Here is a 15,533-nt window from a genome sequence, read left to right on the forward strand (position 1 = left end):
AAAATTAATTAAATGATATAAAACCGCAAATAGAAAGTACTGTCAAAGAATTACAGTTCCATGAAAGTCTATATGGGAGGTGTGAATTAGTTGAAAGAGTCAAGCTTGAACTGAGAGCGAAGGATGAGTTGAACATCATCAGGCAAAGTAGGGAGATTAGCCTTCCCTAGAGTGAATAGCATGTGCAAAGACTCTGTGACAGAAGGAAACTGAAAGAAGGCCAAAGCACAGGAGTAAAAAGTGCAAAGGGGGACAGGGGAAGAGCCAATGACCCAACCATAATCAATTGGTGCACATTATTTCTCTACATCACAAAGGTTCAGAGGTGGGCATGTGATCTAAATCAGTTCAATCAGAAGGATTCTCACAAATTTTACAGGATCAATCAGAAAAGACACAGAGGGCAGTGAAGGTGTGAGGCTCAAACAGTTGCAGCCATGTTGCTGACCATGAGGGAAGATCATGTGGAGGAATCCAGAAATAAGAGAGGGAGAGAAAGGGGTCCTGGTGATACCATCCAAGTAATATCAGATACCTTCATCAAAAGAGTCTTTCACTTTCAACAGCCATTAATTTCCCCAACAACAGTACAAAGGGGAGCAGGGCATGAGACAAGGTGAGGAGGTAGGAGGGGGTCAAGATAACATTCTGTTAGAGAATGACTACTGCAAGATTCTGAGCCAGTTCTTTCCTGCCTCCAAACTCCCCTCACAACAGTCCTTCTGCCCAATTTCAAAAGGCAGGCAGGCCCCTCGGCCATTCTGAATCTTATTATGATGCATTGCTCTAGAATACAGTTTAAGGTTCCCCCCTCCCCAACTAGAAAAAGAGAAAAGTCAAAAATTTACTTTGGTGAGAGGGTAGACAACTTTTCAAACATTCTTTTTGGAGATAATATAAGCAAAAGAAGTGTGAATACTACTAAGTTAGAAATCTGATGCAGTAGAGTAAGTCCTAGATTTCTGACTTTTATAACTGAAGTAAGTCATGGTTTCCACATAGAAAACACTAGAAGCGCAGATTTGTAAGGGTAAGATCATGAGCCCCATTTTGGACAGGCTGCATCTGAGATGCCTCTGAGACATCTATAAGGACATGTCAGGTAAACAGTCAGTGGAGAAATTATTTTGGCACTCAAGAGAGATGCGTCATCTATGTAAAGGCAGGAGCTGAAGCCATGGGTCTGAAGGAAATGACTTAGTAAGAAAGTGGAGAGGAGAGGGCCCACAACTGACCCCTAAGAAATTCCAATATTCAACAGCCAGGTAGAGAAAGGTATGCCTGTAAAAGAGACAGAGATAAAGTGGACAAAAAGGGAGGAGGTAAAAACAAAACAAAACAAAAAAAGGAAGAACAATGTATCACAACTTAAAAAAAGTGGATGTAGTTGAACATTGCAATGTCATAATTCATTACGGATTCTATTTTAGCCTCAGAGAAAAATCATTTGAAAACCTAATTGTACCAACAAATAACAGCTTGGTAATAATAAGCCAAGTATTTTACTTACATAGTCATTTAAGGAAAAAGAGAATTTTTAAAAGGGACAAAAGTAATTATATGAACAGGTATGCAAGCAATATTCCTGGGGAGTGCCACTTTACTGGTATCCTTACCTGAACAGAAGGGACATCTGTAAAAGCTTTTATAAAATCATCTTCATCAACTGCTCCAGCACCTCCTTCTTTAGAAGCACCTGCTTATCAAAAGGAAATTTATTTTTTTAAAGTTTAAGCATGTTAGCACCAAAGAAAATATGAAAAATATAACTCCTTTGATATCAACAAAGGCATAATTTTGAGAGACATTCCATTTTATAAGACAGCATTAAAAAAAAGTCACCATCTTTCAGAAAAGTCAAGGTCCATAACAATGGTTGATTAACTCTCTATAAAGTAGGCTAGTTGTAAACTTCAAACTGTAAGAACAGAGCCCTCCTATCCTTATTCAATGCAGTAGCAAGTACACAAGAAATACAGGTGAAAAGATAATCATTTAAAAAGGTAAATGGCAATTTTAAATGACACTAAATGTCAATAAATGATGGCAAATAACAGAGCAGAGGATCCATGTATGCTGCAGTGTTCAGGAAAGCAAATGTGAAAGAAATGAGGGCCTTAAAATTAAATTTATATATGCAAACAAATCTTCCTTTACTGCACATAAACAATAAAAAAGTAAACTTAAGAAGTAGTAGCTGTTTAAGAGCCAGTAATTAAGCTACTTTCAGCTCCAAATCCTATCTTTCATATTCAGTGATGCTGGGCCTAGCCAGGATTGGGCAAACCATTTTTCTGCTGATTTTAATGGCTTCCTGCTAAAGTCTGTTAATAGGGATGCTGGAAAGATGGAAGCTGACAGAAGAAGGGACATGCTCCTTCTGGCTCCCTGTTCTTGTCTGTAAAACCCTAGCAACTCTGTCAGGAGGCTCCCAGCACCTGATTCCTGTTGTGATTTTTCTAACCCTCACTGATCCAGCTCACAGGGCCCGTCAGAGACGCCAGCCAGCTAGTACTCCCTCACAGAGGTCTGAGCCACAGCTCTGCAGGACCCCACCTCTAAGTTTTAATAATTTTAACCTCCTCATTTTGTTCCTCCAGCTCTAGGAGTAGGAGCTGTTGACTGTAATTGCTACCTCGATGACACTTTAGTGTTCTCTTTTTGCATTTTTAATTCACCATACCCATTTAACAATTCTTCATATTAAATTCTCTCTGTAAAAATAACTGTTGGGGAGCCTGGATGGCTCAGTTGGTTGAGTGTCCAACTCTTGATTTCGGCTTAGGTCATGGTCTCAGGGTTGTGGGACAGAGCCCCGTGTAGGGCTCTTGGCTCAGCAGGGGTCTGCTTGGGATTCTCTCCCTCTCCCTCTGCCCCTCCCTCCACTTGTGTTTTCTCTCTCTCTCAAATACATAAATAAATAAAATCTTAAAAAAAAACCCACAACAGTTATTTTTAAAGATTTATTTATTTTAGAGAGAGAGAGAGAGCACACACGCGTGCACGAGCCGGGGGAGGGTCAGAGAATCTCAAGCAGACTCCACGCTGAGCATGGAGCCCGATGCATGGCTGATCTCACAATCTGAGATCATGACCTGAGCTGAAACCAAGAGTTAGACGCTTAACCAACTAAGCCACCCCAGCACCCCTGTGGTTTCTGTCTCCTGACTGAACTCTGGCTGATACAGGTGGTATTTAGTTTCTAACTCTGTATATTTATTTCTTCATGGTAATAATTTAACACACTGAAATGGACTTCAACCACATAAGATGCATATCCTAAGGGATAATTAGCTTAAAAATCTATCCAATTAAAAAGTTAAATAATAATAGCTCCCCAATTAGGTTTATCATCTACCAAAGGAAATATCATTTTCAAAACTGGATTTAAAAATTTAACATCCTAATAAAAAAAAAAAAAGCTAAAGATTTCCAAAGGTATGTAAGAAGCTCCTCATCCTGAAAAAACAAAAAAAAACCTTTGAAGATAATCTTTTTGCATGTGAGTTTTAAGGGCAGTAAGAGATGGACCACAGAAAAATGTAACAAAGTTGTAAGACAATATAAAACTACAAATGAAGGGGCGCCTGGGTGGCTCAGTCGTTAGGCGTCTGCCTTCGGCTCAGGTCATGGTCCCAGGGTCCTGGGATTGAGCCCCGCATCGGGCTCCCTGCTCCGCGGGAAGCCTGCTTCTCCCTCTCCCACTCCCCCTGCTTGTGTTCCCTCTCTCGCTGTGTCTTTCTCTGTCAAATAAATAAATAAAATCTTAAAAAAAAAAAAAAAAAAAAACTACAAATGAAAAGCAATGACAATTTAATAAACTAAGAGAGACAGGAATGCATTCTTGCTGTACGAAATTCATTTACAATAGTAAATAAATTAGTTATTCCCTAAATATTATTAAAAAATCCAATAACAATAAAACTCTTGACCCTATCCCCATGATCAGTACTAATAACAGATTAACTGAAAATAATCAGTTTAAGCAAAGAAACAAAAAATAAGATACCTAACCACATTATTTTAACATCTTATACTACATTCATTTATCAATCTCTTACTATGGGTTTCATTTTTCTTGAAGTTTTTGTTTTGTAATCTCTATACCCAATGTGGGGCTTGAACCCATGACCCCAAGATCAACAGTAGCTCTCTCTTCTGACTGAGCTGGCTAGGCGCCCCTGGGTTTCATTGTTTTTGACAATGGGTTCCCTGACAGGAAAGCAGAAGCCTAGATTTCTACAATTTCTTCCCAATCTTTTGCAGTTGTCTTGCCCAGCCCAGGCCACTGAACAGAAATTTCTTTTTCTTTTTAAAGATTTTATTTATTTATTTGTCAGAGAGAGAGAGAGAGACAGAGAGCAGGCACAAACGGGGGGAGTGGCAGGCAGAGGGAGAAGCAGGGTCCCTGTGTAGCAAGGAGCCCAATGCAGGACTCGATCTCAATACCCTGGGATCATGACCTGAGCCGAAGGCAGCCGCTTAACCGACTGAGCCACTCAGACGTCCCTGAACAGAAATTTCTTTAAGGACTTGTCCTTATCATGTAGTTCTTAAAAATTCAACACAGTTTTCATAAAACAGTTTTCTTTACACATTCATTAAATATAGCCTGTTCACTTATATACCACTTCTTGCAAATTACTTTGTTACAGTAACAAGAGGAACCACTAGGCAAGTTTTGAGAACAAGTGGTTCCTGGAGGAGGCCACTGGTGGAGGAGACCTGTGCAGATGTACCAGAGCACGGCCAACTGACAACATCAGTGTGCTCAAGTGTGGAAGACAGAAATTTTACAGAGGAATGAAAAAGTGAAGGGGAGATCAGTATGAAGAGTTACTACAGCTTACAGGCAGTTTACAAAAGGTATCAAATGTAGAATAAAATGTTAACTCCAACACATTAACCCACCAGCCACAACACAATGTCAAACACTTTCAAGAGAATGCAGAGCATCTGCACAAATCCAAAATAAAGCCAGAAAAATGTGCCACTGACTAAGAACATGCATAGTAAAGTCTAACTTTAAAAGTCACAATTCACTCTGATCATAATGTCTTAGTTTTAATATCCAGTCAGTTATGTCTTATGAGTAGGGACAAATAACCTAGGGGGGAGGGTAGGTGAAGTAGAAATTAAATGGCTTTTAAAAATCCTGCAGAAGCTGCAGAGACAAAAGGCTACAAATATCACTAAATGCAGCCTTATTACCAGTTCAGATGTGACAATTAGGTCTCTAAACCTAGACATGGACATTACCAAATTCCACAAGAACTTGCACGGTTTTAAATAGTTGACCCCAATCTATCTCGCTCTTACCTTTGAGAACCATTTTGTATAAGCAAAGCTGTTGCTAATGGGAGCGTATTGGGTATGTGAATAGTGTAAAGACAGGACATGCTGAGGTTGGCCTCGTTTATCTCTTATATGTACTGCAAGTAAACCTTTTTACAATCCTAGTTTGCCTAATAGGGAATAATCTGCTGAATAAACTGTTCATTCTCACAAGCATTATTCCATTTTCTGATATAGGTTTAAAGTTCACCTAAAAAATACTATAAAATACTTTTAGCACCAGGAAGGAGAATGAATACTATAGGCAGAGAGTCAAAACAAGTGATGGGCTCTAATGCCAAATATTGCCACAAGAAAAGGACAGTGAGTGTATACACAAAGCAGAGCTGTATTTAAATAAAGTTAAGTTTGAGAGCAGGAGCACAAGTAGAGGCTGCAGGACTGAAGGAATGAACAATGCTGGCTTCCAACTTGACTAAAGCTCTTTAAATATAACTGGGTTAACAGTCACACCAGAAGATATTAATGGGCAAAAACACAACAGAACAGCTTTGCTCAGTTGTCTAACTACTCTAAAATAGAGGTCAGTAGATTTTTTCTGTAATGGGCCAGATAATAAATATTTTAGACTTTGTGGGCCATATGGTTTCTGCTGCAATTACTCAACTCTGCCACTGTAGCATGAAAGCAGCCACAGACAACATGTAAATGAATGAGTAAGGCTGTATTCCAATAAAGCTCTATTTATGGACACTAAAATTTGAATTTCATATAGTTTTCACATGTCACACAATATTATTCTTCTTTTGAATATTTTTATCATTTAAAAATTAAAAAAACATTCCAAGCTCATGCATAAAACAAAAACAGACAGTTGGCTGGATGTGGCCTGTGGCCTAGTTTGCTGATCCCTGCTCTAGAACTCACCCTAAACTAGTATTCACTTGGATGAGGGCCGGGGGTGGGGGGTGGGGGTGGTGGTGGTGGTGGTGATTAGAGGCTTCTGACGTTCATGAGATAGCATGGTTTCTAGTATGCTAGACTGACTAGGGTAGGTACTCTCAGAAATTCCTAAATATTACTTAAAGGTTTAAGTATAAAGTGAAAACGTCATTCTACTTAGTCCTTAACAACTAATAAGATGAAGTGCTGGATACAAAGGTGACTGACACAAAGGGTAAAGCAGTATGTTTCAGATATAGGAGAACAGGTCTCAAAGGTGGAAAGGGGCAGGTTCTTCTCATGCTACTATGAAGAGACTAGCCCTAAAGAGAAAAATAGATGATAAACAACAGGGGGTAAATATGGCTTAAACCCCAATAAAATTAATATAAAACCCATAATTTTTAAAGAGAGTTAACCAATGAGAGCATTACCAGTGCTTCTGAAGAGTGCGACCAAGAGATAGAGACAGTTTAGCATAAGAGCCTTCCTTCAAGTAGGGCTGAAAAAGATACACACAGTGGCAACACAAGATTTTTAGGCAAAAGAAGGAAATATTTCAGGAGGCAGAGCCCAGAGTTCAGTGCAGAACCAAGAACAGAGGAAAACATTCGTTTAGAGAACCACACCCCAAGAGAGAACGAAACCTTCATCAAAGAAACACCATCACTGAAGTAAGGGAAACTGACAACAGGTTCCTGTTGGATTCGAAAATTGCTATGTCAGTGAACTTCCTGTTCCTCCCCTTCTTTTTTTTTTTAATTTATTTTTTAAGAAGGATTTTATTTATTTGTCAGAGAGAGAGAGCACGCAAAAGCAGGTAGAGCAGCAGGTAGAGGGAGAAGCAGGCTCCCCTCTGAGCAAGGAGCCTGACGTGGGACTTGATCCCAGGACCCTGGGATCATGACCTGAGTCGAAGGCATTCACTTAACCATCTGAGCCACCCAGGCATCCCCCCCTTTTATTTTTAAGATTTTATTTATTTATTTGAGAGAAAGAGAGAGAGGAAGCGTCCACCGGGAGAGGGGAGAGGCAGAGGGAGAGGGAGAAGCAGGCTCCCTACAGGGAGCCTGATGCAGGAATCTGGGATCATGACCTGAGCTGAAGGCCAACGCTTAACCGACTGAGCCACCCAGGCACCCCTATTCCTCCCCTTCTTGAATGGAATATCTATTATGGATATTCTGTCCTTATACCACCATTGTACACTGAGCATGTGGGTTGCAAGTTAAGATATCATTTTAGTTCATAGGCCTCTGGATGGAGAGCAGCCACACCAGAGAACCCTCGCAGGTGACCTGATACAGACTAAAGATCATGGACTTTGAACCTGATGCTATATATGAGTTGAAACTTTTGAGAAAAGTCTGTGAGTGTATCTTGTATGTGAAAGGCATGTGAATTACTGTGGTCAGAGGACAAACTGCAGTAGATTGTTTGCAAGGATAGCTGTAACAATTCCTCATATTCTTGAATGCTCCTTTCACAATGTAACTTTACAACTCTTCCCATCCAAGAGTGGGCTCCCCAGCCAACAGGTGGGGAGGAGTAACCTGGAATTCTTGAGTTGAGACAAGACCTAGGAGAGGCTGGAGGGGTCCCTGATTGGTGATTCCCCAGTTTTGAGCATGAATAAATCTCTGAAGAAAAGCTTCTAGGGCGCCTGGGTGGCTCAGTTGGTTAAGCGACTGCCTTCGGCTCAGGTCATGATCCTGGAGTCCCAGGATCGAGTCCCGCATCGGGCTCCCTCCTCAGCGGGGAGTCTGCTTCTCCCTCTGACCCTCCCCCCTCTCATGTGCTCTCTCTCTCTCTCAAATAAATAAATAAAATCTTTAAAAAAAAAAAAAAGAAAAGAAAAGCTTCTACAATCCCCAATTTAAGCCCGAAGAACTCCCTTCAAGCAATTTCACAAAGTTCAAATACACAAGGCAAACCATTATGAACTAAGAGTCAAAGGTAACAAATAATAGATATAGCACTATAGATATTGTCTAGTTACAGACTACAAAGCATATGTGAATATAACATTTAAAGAAATAATGTGGACAGAATCACAAAGATACCAATCAACAAAAGACATTAGGAACAAACAGATGAATATGGGGGAGGAAGTACCTGCCCTACCAGCTATCAAGATTTAAAAAGCTAATTATGACAATTAGGTTTTAGTGCCGGAACAGAACAATCACTCAAATGAACAAAACAGAGACTCAAAAATGGCCCACAAATATATGAGACTTTGATACATGACAAAGAAGTGATTCAGATCAATGGTGAAAGTAGAAACTATTAAAATAATAATGTCCTAAAATTCAACAAAATGCTGAGATAATGGTTTATCAAGAAAAAAAAGCATTTCCTTACTAAATATTAAAAATTATAGTAGACATTTTTATTCCCATGGGAAATGGTAGTTATCCAAATTCAAATCAAATATTCAACTACATATTCTAGAAACTAGAGACCAAAAAGAAGAACAAATAAAATTACCCACAGCACATACTTGTAATACAACTAAGAGAAGACTAATAACACTTCAAACTTCAATTTACAAGTAAATGGGTAAATATGAACATCCAAGGCCAGCAATGTCAACTATAGAGTCCTCACAGAGAGAAAAATCAGAGGAAACTGTATGGAGGACGAAGATCCTGGTAGTGGTGGAACACAGACCTCTAACTAGGATTCCCCCCAAGACCCTCAGGTAAGTAGCACTTAAAAAGGAGAGGTATCCCTTCGAAGCTTGGTGGAAAAAGGAAAGGAAAAAAGGGAAGACGAGGGCTCTACTGAAATAAGATGCTACAACAGAATTAGAAGAAGAAAGCTGCCCAGGTATCATTTAGTAAAGCAGCTGCCATTTCACCATACCAACAGAAGGGGGCATTCTTGAATGAAGAAACTAAAAATTCTTCCTGGCCTCAAAGAATCACTTGTTATAAAAACAATTTTTAGGATACTTTAGGAAATTTGAATATAGAATGGTAGGGCTTAAAAGGACATGAGTATATAGTTTAAGAATTTGCAAAAAATAGGGACACCTGGGTGGCTCAGTCGGTTAAGTATCTGCCTTCGGCTCAGGTCATGATCCCAGGGTTCTGGAATCGAGTCCCGCATCGGGCTCCTTGCCCAGCGTGGAGCCTGCTTCTCCCTCTCCCTCTGCCTGCCGCTCCCCCTGCTTGTACTCTCTCTCTGACAAATAAATAAATAAAATTTTAAAAAGAATTTACAAAAAATAAAAGGGCTAGAAGGAACAAGTTAAGTAACATCACAAAGGAATCAGACAAATCCAGAACAAATCCAGACAATCTAAGACAACTGGTCTAGACTCTTCAAAAAATGTATCAATGTTATGGGTATAAAAACTGGTAATGTGATTGTTTTATACATAATATTATGGAATCTTCTTGCATATGATAATGATATCATGGATATAATGCAGCATACCTTTAAGTCTTAGGAGAAGCATATTAAATATTTATGGCTGGAATGTCATAATGTCTACAACTTATTTTCCAACTGCTGAGATTAAAAAAAAGAATATGTATGGGAATATGTTTATATAGAGAGTTAAAACAAATATGGCAAACACTAGTTATTCAATCTAGATGATAAGTGTTCACTGCATTGTCAACTTGGCTATATGCTCAAAATTTTTCTTAATAAAAAGTTTGGGAAACCACTCACTATAAAGCTAGAGTAGGTAGAAATACAGATCTGGAAAATAAGAAAAGAAACTATAGAAAATAACTGAAATACATACAACAGTATTCATTCAATGAAGTAAAGAATGTTTTCTTTAATTGCATGGACATTAATTTGCCATGCATAAGAACATAAATTAAAAGGGATATACTGTCACCTTATACAAAAATAAATTCCAGATATACTGAACAAATTAAATGTAAAATAATGTTTAGAATAAATTGGAAAACATTTGCATAGCCTTGGGACTGGAAAATAGTCCTTTTTATTCAGGATAGGAAATTTGGAAGTCAAAAAGAACAGAACAGATATTTTACCTACCACAACAAAAATTTTTAAGTTTTGATGTAAATTGCCACAAAGGAGACATTGAGGAAATATTTATGACTTTTAACAAAAGAATAAAAGATCTGAATATTTAAAAAAGTGTAACAGACTGATGAGAAAGACAAAACAGCCCAATTAAAAGATGGGCAAATAACAACAACATGTAATTTGCGGAAGAAGATATGCTAACTTCATTAATGAATTTAAATATTCTGAACCTCAAGAGAATAAAAACTCCAGGAAGGCAGGGTCTTTGTTTTGGTTCACTGATGTTTTCCAGAGGTCACAAAAGCAGAAGCATGCTAAAAGCTTTCAGAAAACATTTGCTAGCTGCTGGTCAGATGGACAGGTGGATGGAAAAGTACAAATTAAAACAAAATCAAAAAAAGCACAATTTTTCACCTATCAAAATGACAACAATTAATGAGGCTGTTACATTCAATGCTGGAAAAGGTAAAATAATGTCTTTATTAAAAACACACCCAATCTTTAATTGAACACTGGGAGGAATCTATTCCACAGATTAGAAGCACCAGAATGTCCAAATATAATAAGGACATGGAGACTGGCAGTCTTCGTAATGGCATAAAGTTGTAGACAACCTGAATGACCCTGACTTATAAACAGTTTATTACATTACGGTACATCAATAATGTGGAATACTGTATGGCTATTAAAAGGATGTGAGAGCTGTCATTCTTGATGTTGAAGGATGAATATTCTGTGAAAAAAAGCAAGTTGCAAAGTATTTACTAGTGTGTTTAATATGGGCAAACATAAAATCTAATCTGCGTACCTACATAAATGAACATAGAGTACAATGTAGAAGGATACATATCAAACTTAACACCTGTTACTGCAGAGCAACAGTATTAAAGAGGCAAGATACTATTAGACTAAACCTGCTGAATTACTTGAATCTTATTTACCTTAAAACTAAAGTTTAGATAGACAGCACCAGGGGCCCCTGGGTGGCTCAGGCAGTTGAGTATCCGACTCTTGATTTTGGCTCAGGTCATGATCTCAGGGTCCTGGACTGAGCCCCGTGTTGGCCTCTGCACTCAGTGGGGAGTCCGCTTGAGGATTTCTCTCCTTGTCCCTCTGCCCCCCTCCACCCCTCTCTCTCTCAAATAAATAAATCTTAAAAAAAAAAAAAAAAAAAAGAACACCAGCGCTTCTTATGATGGATAGTAAAAGATGTGGCATTCATTGTAATTTAACAGAAAAAGGCTACTGGCCAATCCCTAATTTCCAAACACCAATAGTAGTGTCTTGCTATATGGGATAAAAATATGTATCACATGCAGTACTGGATAGGAGATGACCCAGAGATGATCCAGAAAAAGCCTCTGGCCAAGCACTGGGTCCTTGTTTCATCTCTGCTTATTAACTGTCTTATCTTGGATACATCATTTAACTCTTAGAGGCTCAGTCTCTTCACCTAAATTGGGGCCAGATAATCTTTAAGATAAAGGCTAAAACATTCTGGTTTAGTATCTTTCCTTACATCAGGGGAAGAAGAGAAGAAGAAAAACACAACAAAACACACGAACAGAAAAGTTATTTGGTTTTATATAAAGTTCAAAAGCAAGAAATTGAGGTTTATCAGTTAAAAGTTTGGATTCCAAGATTAAACACTAAATTCTGTGAGATTTCTTTTATTAAATATATACTGATCCTCATAATCTTTACTTTAAAAAAAAAAGATTTTATTTGAGAGAGAGAGAGAGAGCATGCATGCAAGCACAAGCAAGGGGAGGTACGGAGGGGGAGGAAGAAGCAGGCTCCCTGCTGAGCAGGGCTTGATTACGGGACCCTGGGATCATGACCCGAGCCAAAGGCAGATGCTTAACTGACTGAGCCATCCAAGCGCCCCCTTTATTTCTTTTAAAGAAAAAAAAAATCAACTTTGTGGTTGCATGAGGGGAAAAAAATGAGAGTGATTAGCATGGAAAATAGATATTTGGACTTTTTTTTTTTTTTAAGATTTATTTATTTATTTAACAGAGTGAGAGAGAGAGAGAGAGAGAGACAGCGAGAGAGGGAACACAAGCAGGGGGAGTGGGAGAGGGAGGAGCAGGCTTCCCGCTAAAATGCGGGTCTCAATTCCAGGACCCTGGAACCATGACCTGAGCCGAAGGCTGTCGCTTAACCAACTGAGCTACCCAGGCAACCCATATTTGGACATTCTTTTTCTTTTTAAGATTTTATTTATTTATTTATTTATTTGAGAGAGAGAGAGAGCATGAGAGGGGGGAGGGTCAGAGGGAGAAGCAGACTCCCCGCTGAGCAGGGAGCCCGACGCGGGACTCGATCCTGGGACTCCAGGATCATGACCTGAGCCGAAGGCAGTCACTTAACCAACTGAGCCACCCAGACGCCCCCGTATTTGGACATTCTTAATAAAACCTCAGGTCAGACATAAATGAAGTAAAACAAATATATCAAAACGATGACTAAGCACTCCTGAATTTGGAAAGGTGGTAGTTAACTGTAAGAACTAAAACTATTTCAAAGCAGTCTTTGATATTAGATGAAAACAACCATAGAGAGAAAATGCTGTCTACTTGAATGAATGAGCAAGTGAGAAAGAATAACAGAACTCTGAGAACTAATGATTTAGCCAATGACGTGTCTCCATGATTACATACAAGCCTCAGTAAAAAATGATTAACCTCAAAATCTGGTACAAATTACAAACAATAACAATTATATTATCATCTCATTCAATCTCTGTATTTTAAAAAGAATAGCAGCCAAAATTATTGGTACAGGAGGGTGATTTCAACAATACTAAAAAGCATTTCTACTTATAATGAAAAAAATTCAGGTTTGCTTTATTTCCAAATAAAATAGCTGAGAACCGTAGCAGTTGAGCTTTAAAATGACTGATTTATGGATGTTGAAAGGTAGTGATCATTACTGTAGATTATAATCTCAGAGCTAAAGGATCTAGAATACTTATTTACTCGGTGAGGTTAGTGTGGGTAGCAGTATAGCAAAGTATTTTTTATGCTTAGTGCACTTATTAGATGCATGACCCTGTGCAAGTTAACTTCTCTAAACTTTAGTTTGCTCATCAGTAAAATTAAGATAATAAAGTACCTAACTGGAGGGGTTTTGATTTAAATAAGAGAATATATGTGAGAACACTCAAACATCTTCTTAAAAAATTACCTAAAATACTCCAGAGATATAAATATTTTAAACAATCAGGTACCTTCAGCAATTATATTCTAGGCCATTAAGCCAAAAGAAAAGAAAACGTGTTTACCATAATTCCTATTATGAAGTTATAAATGTTATTCAGAAAATAACTATTTAAGGGAATTCATTTTATCCTTATTCTAATTAGTAAAGCACAAAAGTAAGTAACACTTTTGACTCCCACATAATATGGATTTCTATAGCAATAATATATTGGTATGGAGCAACCCACAATCCTTTTTTTGATTCTCCCTGACTTAAAGGCCACACAATTACAATATAAGTAGAACAGGTTGGCACAGGGAGCCAAAGAACAATGAAAAACTACACTACTAAACTACAAAACTACACTAAAGACAATGAAAAGACAATTTTAAAATACAATGAAAAACACACTAAAGATTAAACACAGGTCCTACTGGCTTTAATTAACTGGATTAGATACTCTGTTAAAAATAGCATGCATCTCTTTAATCTTGACATATATCTCTGAGAGAAGTAAATTAAACTCCCAAACTTCAAAAGTAGATTCAGTCAGGATTTCAAAGAAGTTCACTTTATTTTTATTTTGGTAATCTTACCTGAAAAAATATTTGCTAAACTCAGTGGTCTGTGATGGGCTTATTCAACTAATATAGACATACCCCCCCATCTACCATATTCCTTTAATTAGGAACTAATCATACCTATCTGTATATTATATAACTAGGAGTAGCAAATGAAATGCCTATACTGAATCCCCATTACTCCATATAAACTTATGAGAAAGAAAGTGTCTAGTCTAGAAAGCAGAATAGTTATAAAGAGAGAGGGGAACCCAACCTTCAAGTATTTCAAAGTATCATGTTAACAAATAATTCATCTTCTTTGCTTAAGTTACAAAGAGGCAGGTTTTAATGCAATATAAAATAGAATTTATTTATTCAGAACTGAATTTGGCTTATAACCTTCCTGGAGGACACTATGCCAAACTGAAAGAATAACTGTATCTTTTGATTCAATAAACTTGAGAAATTTATTCCAAGGAAATGACTGGAGGAAATGTGCTAAAAGATATATGTAAAAGGATAATGTAATTGTTTATAACAGCAAAAATACTGAAAGCAACCTAGATATTATTTAGCTATGAATAGTTTTCAATTAATAATTTGAGAAAATGCTCCAGGTAAAATACTAGTAAGAGAAAAGGTATACAAAACGATACAATGAATGGTGCCAATTCTGTCCTCCTCTTAAGAAAACGTGTTATGTATAAAAATTATTGGAAAAGTAATTATGAAAGCAACTAGAATTACATCATAATTTATCAGTTGATTATACCCACATGTAGTGGTACTGTAGATGGTTTTTGTTCCGAATTTTAATCCATGAGCACACATTATTTTAATCAGATGTTGAATAGTCATGCTATCAGGAACATTATAAAAGGGACTACTATATTTGAATAGTAAATTGAACTATATGCCAACGTCCCTTCTAACTCCAAGATTCTACAACTTTCAGAAAACTTTCTAGAACTAATTTAAAAATCAATAAGCCTGTGCCAAGAACAGAAACTCTAAAGTTAAATTTTCGAAGGACTGACAGCCAAGAAGGGCATTAATTTCTGAAGCAGTATCAATATCCTCTGGCTTGTACTCTTTTCTTAGAAAAATAGGCAGTGAACCTAAATGAGCTGTGGCAAACAAAAGCAACAAACAAAAAATTGCAGACTGAATCTGCAATTGCCAAAAGAAGGATGAGAAAGAGGATGAGGAGGAGAAGGAAGAAAGAATGAAGTCCTCACCCTTATTTTTTTATCAAAAGAGCCGCTGCTTAGATGGATGATATAATCTGTATGAGTGATTAATGCCTACGATCACAAAAGCTACCTAGCATTTTCATATCTGGTAGGACTACAAACCAGAGAAGGCGAGGTGGCATAAAGAAAATTTCTGTTTTGTTACAAAAAATATCAGATTGTATCAATTCAATTAACACCAAAATTAAGTGAGCTTTGCTGGATAAACTACAACCTCAATTTTCATCTAAGAAAGGATAATAAAACATGAAATACAGAG

At 37.6% G+C, this 15,533-nt stretch overlaps 1 protein-coding gene across 50 annotated transcripts in view; it reads right to left on the bottom strand.

Annotated features, from left to right (window-relative positions):
- CLASP2 (cytoplasmic linker associated protein 2) overlaps nt 1-15,533 on the bottom strand; it is a 182,613-nt gene that overhangs the window by 103,094 nt on the left and 63,986 nt on the right. For 26 of the 50 annotated variants that reach the window (XM_078073999.1, XM_078073975.1, XM_078073973.1 and 23 more), the window contains one exon: nt 1,617-1,699. In XM_078073999.1, the coding sequence (XP_077930125.1) occupies nt 1,617-1,699 (83 nt within the window). The remainder of the gene's footprint in view (nt 1-1,616; nt 1,700-15,533) is intronic. The other 24 variants (XM_078073966.1, XM_078073981.1, XM_078073976.1 and 21 more) reach the window with 1 other exon arrangement.

This window comes from Halichoerus grypus, chromosome 1, assembly GCF_964656455.1.
Source record: "Halichoerus grypus chromosome 1, mHalGry1.hap1.1, whole genome shotgun sequence".
NCBI lineage: Eukaryota > Metazoa > Chordata > Mammalia > Carnivora > Phocidae > Halichoerus > Halichoerus grypus.